Here is a 12,018-nt window from a genome sequence, read left to right as displayed (position 1 = left end):
TCTGCAAACATTCATTAAGTTTACACAATCCCTTTGAGGTTTGACAAGTGTTACTTCGACCCAGTCTACAACTGGGCAAACTGAAGGTGAAGTGACGTATGATTAGGACCCTACCAAATTCACAGTCCATTCTGACAATTTCATGGGATTTAAAAAAAATTGTAAATTTCATGATTTCAGCTATTTAGATTTCACAGCGTTGTAACTGTCGGAATCCTGACCCAAAAAGGAGTTGTGGGGGGGTTGCAGTACTTCTGCTCTTCCTTCTGCATTACTGCTGCCAGCAGTCCTGCTTTCAGAGCTGGGCAGCTGGAGAGCAGCGGCTGCTGGCCAGGAGCCCAGCTCTGAAGGCAACACCTCACCAGCAGCAGCGCAAAAGTAAGCGTGGCAATCCCGTACCCCGCCACCCTTACTTCTGCCCTGCTGCCTGCGGAGCTGGGTGGCCGGAGAGTGGCGGCTGCTGGCTGAGGGCCCAGCTCTGCAGGCAGCAGGACAGAAGTCAGGATGGCATGGTATTGCCACCCTTACTTCTGCTCTGCTGCGGGAGGGGCGCTGTGTTTAGAGCCGGGCGCCTGGCCAACACCTACTGCTTTCTGACCACCCAGCTCTGAAGGCGGCACAGAAGTAAGGGTGGCAACACCGCAACCCCCCGCAAAAAAATAACCTTGCAACCCCCCTGCAGCTCCTTTTTGGATCAGGACCCCCAAATTGAGAAACACTGGCCTCCCCCATGAAATCTGTATAGTATAAGGTAAAAGCACGAGACCAGATTTCACGGTCCGTGATGCGTTTTTTATGCCCGTGAATTTGGTAGGGCCCTACTTATGCTACGTCCTGGCAACTCTGTAAGTGGGGAACAGAACCCAGGAGTGCAAGCTCAGGGACTCAAGCTCTAATCAAGAGACAACATGACCTCTTGAACAGGATTGTGATCAGGAACGGTTTCCATCAGCCATGGTTGGAGCAACAGGATCAATAACCTGCTCAGATTTTTTTTGATTTTTTTTTTAATATGTAAATACTCTGTTCTTCCCCGGTCAGTTCCATGAAGATGCAAGTTAATGAAGTGTCATTTCACTAAATCAGTCGGCCAAGGTTATTGGTGGTTCTCCAACTGTGGTTTGCAGAGGGTGGGCTGCCTACCTGGATCTCCTTGTTTCCAACTGCTAAGGTGCATTAGAAACAACAAAGAGATACATTCACTACTTTCCGAATATTACTTTCCCGTGCATGCAACTGCAAATGGGAGACGTGATGCAGTCCACACTGAAAAAGCTGGAGCACCTATGCGTTATTATTGTTTGATTTTATGGTGTCCAGAGGCCCCCAAGTAACAATGGCAGGCCCATGGCAGCCACATCGCAAGAGACAGCCAAACACAATCTACTGTCTTGACAAAGAAACAGCACACTCGGCGTTCAAAGTAGCATGGCCATTAGCTAAAGATTTTGTTTTTTTAAAATAAGAGGGCTTACAGAAGCTTATTTAATACACAATTCTGAAAGAAATCCGAAGTCTGGAAGGAGTTATTTGGGGAAAGTATCTGTAAACCTATTTCAGCATACATAAACGCAGCCAGTGTAGCTGAACCTTCTGTCGAGTGAAAAGAACTTGTGGCACCTTAGAGACTAACAGGGCCAATTATTGCTTGCAACTTTTTCCCACATCCGAACAATAACCTTTGTTTGCTCTCCCTAGCAAGAGTAGTTACTGAAACAGAGGGACAGACCATGCTTTGCACACCACGTTCCTGGTTTGGAACCAAGTGAAATTCCTTAAGAAAGAACTTTATGCTAAGTTACTGATAAGGGCATAGCAAACTGAGAACAGCAAGAAAACCCAGAGCTAACGCACCAACACTATTTGCCTACCTCCTGTGTCTTGTTACATTACATATATCATAGGAGCTGATTCCACTGTTACACAAGCCCCGTTATATCGAAACGCAATGGAACAAGACGGAAGCCTAAACTATATTTCTTTACATATCAACTTGATTTTTGCTAGGTATTTTTACTTCCAATTTAATGCAACCACCAGCAGGGACATCGCAGACACGGTAGCATTTCTTAGTTTTACATCTGGTCTCCCTGGCGAGCGGGTTCTTATCTGTGTCACTGTTGCTACAAAGGGAACATATAGTACTAAAACGAGGAAGTGATTTTTTCCCCCCTCGCTAAAAAGGAAGCATTAATTGGAATTTCGAAATCCTGATCAGCAGCTTCAGACGAGCTAGAGCATCTGTGTGTATGTGTGTACTGCAGTGTATGACCATAGCACTTAGAATTGAGCTTTACTGGGTGTCCATATATGTAACAAAAAGCTGGTCCGTCTCTAAGATCTAATTTAAGGACATTCACCAGACTAGCTGGAGAATTCAGAATCCATTTTCAGATAAAGTTTCACCATCAGAGTGACCCCCCCCCCCCGCCAAAATAAAAAGGGGGGGGGGAGGATTCACCTAACTGTTCATTTTCAGAGACCAACAGCTGGTTCTGTTCAAAGCAGGACAAATACATTTAGGTTACGCAAATAAGCTAAACGAACACTAGTACATTTCAGTATGTCCACATTCTGAATACATAATTACTTGTGAAAATTGTAACTATACAATAATAGAGTGAGATCACACAATTTGTTGATTTGCATTTTCAATCCAAGGACTGAGACCGTGGTTTGCTCAAGTTATGCATATGTTTTTTGTATTAATTTTTCTTTTTTTTTTAAAAAAAGCACTGTTGATATATTTGCCGTTCACTTTCCAGACAAAGCGGGAGGCAGAGTTAATTTTTTTGTTTTCTAACTGGTATCGAAAAACACATTCATGATGTAACACAGGTTTGGTGGGGACTAAAATTGGGTTCAAAGTTCCCAGTCACAACATAATTCACTGCCTCCCCCTCTCAACTTCATCAAAAAGCCATTTATTTGGTTTGCAAATCCTGAGTGACCTAGACTATCTCCTCAACCCTGCTCTGTTACCAAACCGGACATTCGGCATATATCCACACTGTGTCACCATCCTGCTAATACTGATGCTCAGTGTGTCCCCAGTTAAACTCCCCTACCCCACAAGATGAGGGGGAAAGGGAAAGCATTGAACTGCAGGGTTTTGACACATGGCATCACTGAAGAACCCTCTTCGGGCTTGCAGGGAGGAACCCTCCAGGGAAGGTTTTCACATAAATCTAAGCATCCCACTCCGACACGTCCTAAAATAACCCTCACTCTTATAGACAGAGAGCCTAACCCTAAAGCAAAACTTTAAATCGCAAGGTCCCCATCCTCCCGCCCACCATGGAGCAGGCCAAGCGGAGAGAACAATACTGGAACCCAAAGAAGGATTTATATTTCACCACTGGCGCCCTAGGGGGGTGAGGGGGGGCGCTCTAACCATGTGGCTCAAGCTAGGCCTGGGAATCAGGAAATCTGGGTTCACCTGAGCTCTGCCTTGGCCTTCCTGTGGGACCTTGGGTAAGTTACATCCTGTCCCTCACCTCCCCTAGCCCCCAGCTATAAACTGGGGGACAATACTTACAACCTTCTGTGACTGGGGGTAAGAGCCCTGGCTGGAACAAGCTACAGGAAGGTTATTGTCTATAATGGGCCAAAGCAAAATCTCAAATCCACGGAGCGAGGAACTTTGGGATGCTTTAAAAGAAACAGTTCTGTTGGCTGGCGGGAAAGTGCCCCCTGATTTCCCAGCCGCCCCACCTACTCCAGGGCTGGGAGGGAGGAGATTTAGCAGGCACTGAAAGGGTCTGGCGGACAGGGACATACATGGGTCCTGTAAAACCCAACAGCAGGAGTGGGATCTGCATTCCCAAACTGCCAGGAAATTAATCCCAGGGGCGCCCCCATCCATCCTGCTGGGCCAGGCTTTGGCAGCAAGACAAGGGGAGCCAGAACAGACTTCCCTCCCCACAGACACTTTGCAGCCGCTTCCTTTCCAAGCGCATCCCTGTGTTGGAACTAAACCCCTGGGGAGGGGAAAAACACCTTCGGAATCGGCCCCTTCCAGGATCAGGTCACATCCTTCCACTCACCCTTAGCCCGGTGGGCAGAACCCCCCAAACCAGAGGCACTTCTCCCCACAGCCCATAGGGGGTGGGGTGGAGACATGAAGTCAAGGCAAGACCCCCTGGGGCCGGGGACCCCCCCTATTCTCACGATAAAAGCAAGGCAGTGGGAAGACCGGCCCCCCCCTGCAGCTGCGGACCAGGGGGTTAGGGCACCCCCCTCTTGCCGGATTTGCAGAGCGAGACACAGGACGTGGGGTATGCTTGGAGTTCCCCAGAACGGGACCTCCTAGGAGGGACCCTGAGCTGTCCCGTCCACCCGCCGCCCGGGCTCCCAGCTCCCCGGTACTGGGAAGGGGGGGGGGGGGGGAGAAGCCCACTTCACACTCCCACTATTCGCCCCCCCCCCCCCCGAAAAATAAATCGAGAGGGACGCACAGCCGAACACGGGTCAGCAATTCAACCTGACCCGGGGGGGGGGGTAGCGCTGCAGCTCCCCCACAAGGGGATCGGGGGGGGGGGTAAGCGGGGAGTCGCTGCAACTCCCCCACAAGGGGATCGGGGGGGGGGGGACAGAAACACCCCCCCCCACACCCGGAGCCAGGTATCGCCCGCTCCAGTCCCCGGACCGGTGAGTTCTCTCCGACGGGACAGGCACATGGCCCACGTTTCGCTCACCCCCGGCTCGGTATCGATACCCACCGCAGAGCTCGGGAACGGCCTCCCCGCCCAGTCCGTCTGTCCATCCGTCCGTCCGTCCGTCCGGGGATGGGGCGGGGGGGGGGATCGATTATAGCCTGCAAAGTCCGCCTCGATCCCTCCTCCAGCCGCGGGTCCCGCTCCGAGCCTCACTCACCCCCTTACACACTCACCCCCTTACACACTCATTTACACACACATACTTATTTACACACACACACACACACGAGGTATCGATGGGGGGGGCTGCGCCCACCTTCTGCCCTTGGTCATGGCTGAGCTCGGTGAAGAAGTAGGCGAGCAGGTGGGACGCGATCATCTTCCGCGGCGGGCGGGAGCCGACGCCGGTCTCGATCAGCCCGGCCCCGGCGGCGCAGGAGCGAGCGGGCAGCAGCCGGCACGTTGGTCACTTTCCGCTGCAACAATGTGGCTCATTCAAGAGATTCCCCCGGCCCGGGAGTGACGCGCCCCCGCCGCCCGGCTCCCATTGGCCAGGGCGGGAGGGTGTGTGCTCCGCGGGGGGCGGGGCGCGCGCCTCTGTCTGTCTGTCTGGGCGAGCGGGGGCCTGTCCGCCCAGCGTGGGTCTGGGCACGGGTGTGTCTGTCTGCACTGAATGTGGATATGCACATGGGTCTGTCTGCACGGCCCCTCTATGCATGGGTCTGTCTGTCTGCACTGAATGTGGATATGCACATGGGTCTGTCTGCACGGCCCCTCTATGCATGGGTCTGTCTGTCTGCACTGAATGTGGATATGCACATGGGTCTGTCTGCGCGGCCCCTCTATGCATGGGTCTGTCCGCCCAGCATGGGTCTGGGCACGGGTGTGTCTGTCTGCACTGAATGTGGATATGCACATGGGTCTGTCTGCACGGCCCCTCTATGCATGGGTCTGTCTGTCTGCACTGAATGTGGATATGCACATGGGTCTGTCTGCACGGCCCCTCTATGCATGGGTCTGTCTGTCTGCACTGAATGTGGATATGCACATGGGTCTGTCTGCGCGGCCCCTCTATGCATGGGTCTGTCCGCCCAACATGGGTCTGAACACGGGTCTGTCTGTCTGCACTGAATGTGGATATGCACATGGGTCTGTCTGCACGGCCCCTCTATGCATGGGTCTGGGCGCGGGTCTGTCTGTTTGCACTGAATGTGGATATGCACATGGGTCTGTCTGCACGGCCCCTCTATGCATGGGTCTGTCCGCCCAACATGGGTCTGAGCACGGGTCTGTCTGTTTGCACTGAATGTGGATATGCACAAGAGTCTGTCTGCACGGCCCCTCTATGCATGGGTCTGTCTGCCCAGCATGGGTCTGGGCACGGGTCTGTCTGTCTGCACTGAATGTGGATATGCACATGGGTCTGTCTGCACGGCCCCTCTATGCATGGGTCTGGGCGCGGGTCTGTCTGTCTGCACTGAATGTGGATATACACATGGGTCTGTCTACACGGCCCCTCTATGCATGGGTCTGTCTGCCCAGCATGGGTCTGGGCACGGGTCTGTCTGTCTGCACTGAATGTGGATATGCACACGGGTCTGTCTGCACGGCCCCTCTATGCATGGGTCTGGGCGCGGGTCTGTCTGTCTGCACTGAATGTGGATATGCACACGGGTCTGTCTGCACGGCCCCTCTATGCATGGGTCTGGGCACGGGTCTGTCTGTCTGCACTGAATGTGGATATGCACATGGGTCTGTCTGCACGGCCCCTCTATGCATGGGTCTGTCTGCCCAGCATGGGTCTGTCTGTCTGCACTGAATGTGGATATGCACACGGGTCTGTCTGCACGGCTCCTCTATGCATGGGTCTGTCCGCCCAACATGGGTCTGAACACGGGTCTGTCTGTCTGCACTGAATGTGGATATGCACATTGGTCTGTCTGCACGGCCCCTCTATGCATGGGTCTGGGCGCGGGTCTGTCTGTCTGCACTGAATGTGGATATGCACACGGGTCTGTCTGCACGGCCCCTCTATGCATGGGTCTGGGCACGGGTCTGTCTGTCTGCACTGAATGTGGATATGCACATGGGTCTGTCTGCACGGCCCCTCTATGCATGGGTCTGTCCGCCCAGCATGGGTCTGAGCACGGGTCTGTCTGTTTGCACTGAATGTGGATATGCACATGGGTCTGTCTGCACGGCCCCTCTATGCCCGGGTCTGTCTGTCTGCACGGAATGTGGATATGCATGAGTCTGTCTGAGCCCAGGGATGTGTGTCTTCTTGTTGGCCCTGTGCATGGGTCTGTCTGTCTGAGCACAGGTCAGTGTGTCTGCAAGCACTGCATGTGGCTATGCCTGCGTCTGTCGGAGCATGGGTGCCTCTCTGCACTACATGTTAGAGAGGCAACTTGGGGGCGGTAATATCTTGTATTATACCAGCGTGTCTGAGCACAGACAGGGCTGTATCTAGGTGTGGGTCAGTCCATCTGAGCACAGAACTATGCGTCTGTCCGTGGTGCGTGGGTCTATGCATGATTGGCTTGAACAAAGAAACCTTACAAACAGCTACGTATATACAAGAAACCCAGGGATTGCCACACCTACCTTCACAGATCCAGCAATCACCCCAAACACACCAAGAAATGTGTTCTCTACAGCCAGGCTCTCAGATACCATAGAATATGCTCTGAGAAGAAAGTCCAGGATCGATACATGAACACACTAAAAACTGCCTTCACCAAAGAAGGACACCCCACCAGAGAAGTAGATCATGTCGTGAAATAGGCCACCAGACAACCTGCTTCAATATAGAAATAAAACCCCTTTCAGCCCCTAGTTGTCACCTGCCAACTGACACCAAAGCCCATATTAGGTATCATCAAACAATTACAGCCCACACTCGACGGAGACCACATCCTGAAAGAAATCTTTCCTGAACCCCCTCTTCTGGCCTTCAAACAACCCTCTAGCCTCTCCAAGCTCATCATCATAAGCAAGCTCCCCATAGACCAGAACACGCCAACTTAAAAGTGGCACCGGACCATGTCAGAACAACAGATGCAAAACCTGTAGACACATCTCCATTGTTACAATCATCAACATCCCCCCACAACACCCCTTTCAAGATCCATGGGTCCTACACATGCCTGTCACAACATGTGGTGTACCTCATCCAGTGCACTCAATGCCCCAATAACAACTATTTGGGTCAAACCAGACAGTCGCTACACTCTTGAATAAAACTCACACAGAGAAATGATAAAATACAAAAACACCCTATCACCTGTGGGTGAACAATGTTCACAAAACAATCACTCTATCTCTGACCTCTCCGTCCCCATCCTCAAAGGAAACCTGCACAACACCTCCAAAAGATGAGCCTGGAAGCTTACATTTATAACTTTGCTTAAAGAAAAGGAGGACTTGTGGCACCTTAGAGACTAACCAATTTATTTGAGCATGAGCTTTCGTGAGCTACAGCTCACTTCATCGGATGCAACATGTAACTTTGCTTGACACTAAAAATCATGGATTGAATAGAGACACTGGATTTATGGCTTATTGCAACAATCTCAAACCCCTCCAATTGCCCCACACCACCAGCTTTCCCCCTGCCCTCCCTATGACTGAGAGGTGTTAATGGTCCACTTCATTTTGAAGGGTCCCTTGAAAAATGTGCTAACTACTTATGCTAAACAATCCGCTCCACCTCCTATTTAGTTGTAAAAAGAAAAGGAGTACTTGTGGCACCTTACAGACTAACCAATTTATTTGAGCATGAGCTTTCGTGAGCCACAGCTCACTTCTCTGTGTGTATATAAAGTCTGCTGCAGTTTCCACGGTATGCATCCGATGAAGTGAGCTGTAGCTCACGAAAGCTCATGCTCAAATAAATTGGTTAGTCTCTAAGGTGCCACAAGTCCTCCTTTTCTTTTTGCGAATACAGACTAACACGGCTGTTCCTCTGAAACCTATTTAGTTGTGACACTCTGGGCTTGTCTTCATGTACAGCGCTGGCCCAGCACCACCGTGGTACTTTAGTGAAGACGCTCCTATGACCATGGGAGAGCTTCTCCCGTCCGCACAGTTAATCCCTCTCCCCGAGAGATGGTAGTTATGTCTGCACCATGGGTTAGGTCGGTGTAACTACATCACTCAGGGGGTTGGGTTCACACCCCTGAGCGACGTAATTGTACTGATGTAGCTACGTAGTGTAGACCTGGCCTCTGACTACGTTTCCCAAGAATATTTTGTATGTGTGTGATGTGCATGTTTTGTATCTGTGTGAGATTTCTATGTCTACATTTGTGTGTGTAGTGCGTGTGTGTGTGGAGGGGAGTTGTGCATGACATATATTTCCCAGACCAGAAGAGGTCTGTGGAAGCTCGAAAACTTGTCTCTCTTACCAATCGCAGTTGGTCCAATAAAAGATATTACCCCTCACCCACCTTGTCTTTCTAATGTCCTGGGACCGACACAGCTACCACAACACTGCATACGCATGGGTCTGTCTATCTGAGCACAGCGCTGTGTGTCAGTCCGCATTGCATGTGTCTATACACGGGTCTGCCTGTCTGAGCATAGGGCCGTGTGTCTAGGCTGCAGAGTCTGTCGGAGCGCCGGGCTGTTTGTGCTGCGTGGGTCTAGTTTGTATGGCTGCCTGTGCACGGGTCATCTGCCTGTGGATCAATCACTGCACGGACCTCTCAGCCAACGGGTCTGTACATAGGAATGTGTGTGTGTCAGTTATTGAGTGAGTCTGTTTTTCAGAGCTGGCTTTAGGATTTTGGAAGCCCCCAGCAAGGTTATTCAAGGGGACGGGAGGGAGGAAGCTGCTCCCTTCCCCAGAGCAGGAGGATCATCCTGTTACAACACAAGATAGACAACAGCAGAGCCCATACTCGTCTCACAGTAAAACTGAGAGTGACTCACAGAATTGCTAACAGGGCATGAGCACTCACACACACAAACACATGGACACACAGGCATGTCATGTGCAACACAGGATAGCAGGGGGCTGCGAGTTCTCCTGGGAACACGTCTTACGCGCCTCTCTCTCCTGCTAATTCGACAGGAGTCAGCCTCCGCTGCCTGTATCGTTTCTACCATCAGACGGGTCTTAGCAGCCTCTTTTCTTCATGCCTGGAGATTTGTGTATGTGTGTGTTTGTGTGTGCAGTGCTTATTTAACCATTATGGATGCTCTGACCTCTTCTGTGGAAGCCGTCCTTTCAAACAGTTTTAAGAAATTCCAACAGTCAGCAGATGTGTCGTAGAGTGATTACTTTGGGAGGATAAAGAGTCAAGTTCCATTTCAAACCTTTCCACCAGTGAAATTCAGGATTTCAAAGAAAGCATGGAGCTTGTCCAATGCAGCCAACAAAGCCTGCTTTCCTCAGCCAAACTCCATCCTTTTTGGTTTTTTTGTGGGTAAACCAGGCCTTGGCTGACCTTATTTCATCATGCAAAAGTTAGAGCTAGGCGTGTGCCTCTTAAAGCTGGGGAGAGTTACGTCAAGAGATGATTCCATATAATCTTTTCAGCGTGACTCCATTTCATTGGCCCCCTCATCCAGCTTTTGCTAAGTACCAAACTCTTTGTAGTGAGGGCAAAATTAAAACATAGTGTTGGATAAAAATAACGCAGCACATCTGTCCCTTTTCTCCCTATGCTGGGGTTTGAATCATAAAGGGAACCTGTGTCTTCTGGAGGTTAGAACAGGAGCCTTGAAGCCAGGTCTCCTCCTCTAGATCTTATTCTTGCCTTGCTTTGCCTGGTCAGTGCCTCACTTAACTTTTCTGTTCCTCAGTTTCACCATCTGTGAATCAATATATTTGGGTCTGTGACAGAGTGGATTGGGCACTAGACAGGGAGTCAGGAGACCTGGAGTCTATTCCCACCACTGCCACTGACCTACTGGGTGACCTTTGGCAAATCCCTTTGCCTTTTCGTTTCCCTCCTTCCCTATGTTTGTCTTATGTATTTAGCCTGTAAACTCTTCAGAGCAGGAATTGTCTCTTGCTATGTGTATCCACAATGCCTACCACAATGATCTTGGGTTTCAATGCATGCAATATGTTATGTTTATTTCATGGCACAAGCTCTTCCATTTCCTTTGCCCTTGATTCTGCTACCCTTACTCCCCATTCTTCTCCGGGCGTAGCCCCACTGAAACCACTGGGATTATTTGCAGAGTAAGAGATTACTCAGTGTAAATAAAGGTAATATAACCTGGTATTAGATTGTTTTATGACATTCTAAATAATCCCATTTTCAAACTATATCTTCAAATAAATTATTTTAGAATTCCTTTCACACAAAACAGCACTTCTCAGCTGTACAAAGAGACTGGCAATCATGCCAATAAACCCAGAATAGAGTGAACAATGATTCAAAGGCATTTCAAGCTGCACACTTCACCAAAACGCTGGAAGCAGCGAAGAAAATTATTTAATTTGGGGGATGGTTCATGAAATTGGATAATATTAATAAAAGAGCTATTTCCATTGACACAGGTTTTTTTAAAGACAATTGCAGATGCAGAGCTGTCTTATTATAGTGACAATAGCTTCTCCTTAGCTTTCAAGAAGGGAGTGTTGTCTAATGATCAGAGCACGGGTTCGGGAATCAGGAATCCTTGGTCCTATCTACAACCACCACTGACACACTGTGGGAGCCAGAGGCAAACTGGGCCTAATCCAAAGCATGCTGAAGTCAATGAAAAAGACTCCCAATGGGCTTTGGATTGACCCACTGTACCTCTGAACCTCATTTTCCCTATCTGTAAAATAGAGGTTCATTACTCATGTTTGAGGTCCTTGAGTACAAGATGCCCTAGAAGAGCAAACCATGGGCCAGATTCTGAGCTAGGGTAAATTGGCGTAGCCATGGAGTTACACTGGTTTTTCCCATCAAAGGATCAGGCCCTCTTATAATCCTCCACCCAGCTATCCTAATTTGCCTGAAGGAATCTTGGAGATCACATGACAAGAGCAAATACAACTTTCAACTGCGCCAATGTCCCTCACCATTGCTCTCCAACCAAACAGAACATATTGGACCAAATTCAGCACTCCACGAAGCAGACATATTAATACATAGTTCTTACATAGCACTTTTCATCCGTACATCTCAAAGCAGTCGGTATCATTATCCCCATTTTACAGAGGGAGAAATGAAGGCACAGAGAGGTGGAGTGACTAGAACAGAATCTAGGTATTTGGGGAGCCAATGGCCATTGTTTGTTGCACCTCTTTTCTGCAGTGCTGTAGGTGTCCCGTTCAGAGGTATTTATGTGCTATTCATGTAATGAACTAGCTCTAAAACCCACTTGGCTGAGTGTGGTAGATATTTGGGATTAT

General features: G+C 49.8%; 1 protein-coding gene across 2 annotated transcripts in view; it reads right to left on the bottom strand.

The window, feature by feature from the left end:
- LOC125626497 (hexokinase-2) overlaps positions 1–5,298 on the bottom strand; it is a 62,052-nt gene extending 56,754 nt beyond the window's left edge. Inside the window, exon 1 of one of the 2 annotated variants that reach the window (XM_048829538.2) lies at positions 4,975–5,298. In XM_048829538.2, the coding sequence (XP_048685495.1) occupies positions 4,975–5,037 (63 nt within the window). In that variant the 5' untranslated portion in view covers positions 5,038–5,298. The remainder of the gene's footprint in view (positions 1–4,974) is intronic. The other variant, XM_048829537.2, reaches the window with a different exon arrangement.
- Between the last annotated feature and the right edge of the window lie 6,720 nt (positions 5,299–12,018).

Source organism: Caretta caretta, chromosome 26, assembly GCF_965140235.1.
Source record: "Caretta caretta isolate rCarCar2 chromosome 26, rCarCar1.hap1, whole genome shotgun sequence".
Classification (NCBI taxonomy): Eukaryota; Metazoa; Chordata; order Testudines; family Cheloniidae; genus Caretta; species Caretta caretta.
Note: the sequence above shows the minus strand (reverse complement) of the source record. Positions and strands in the feature narration are given on the sequence as shown.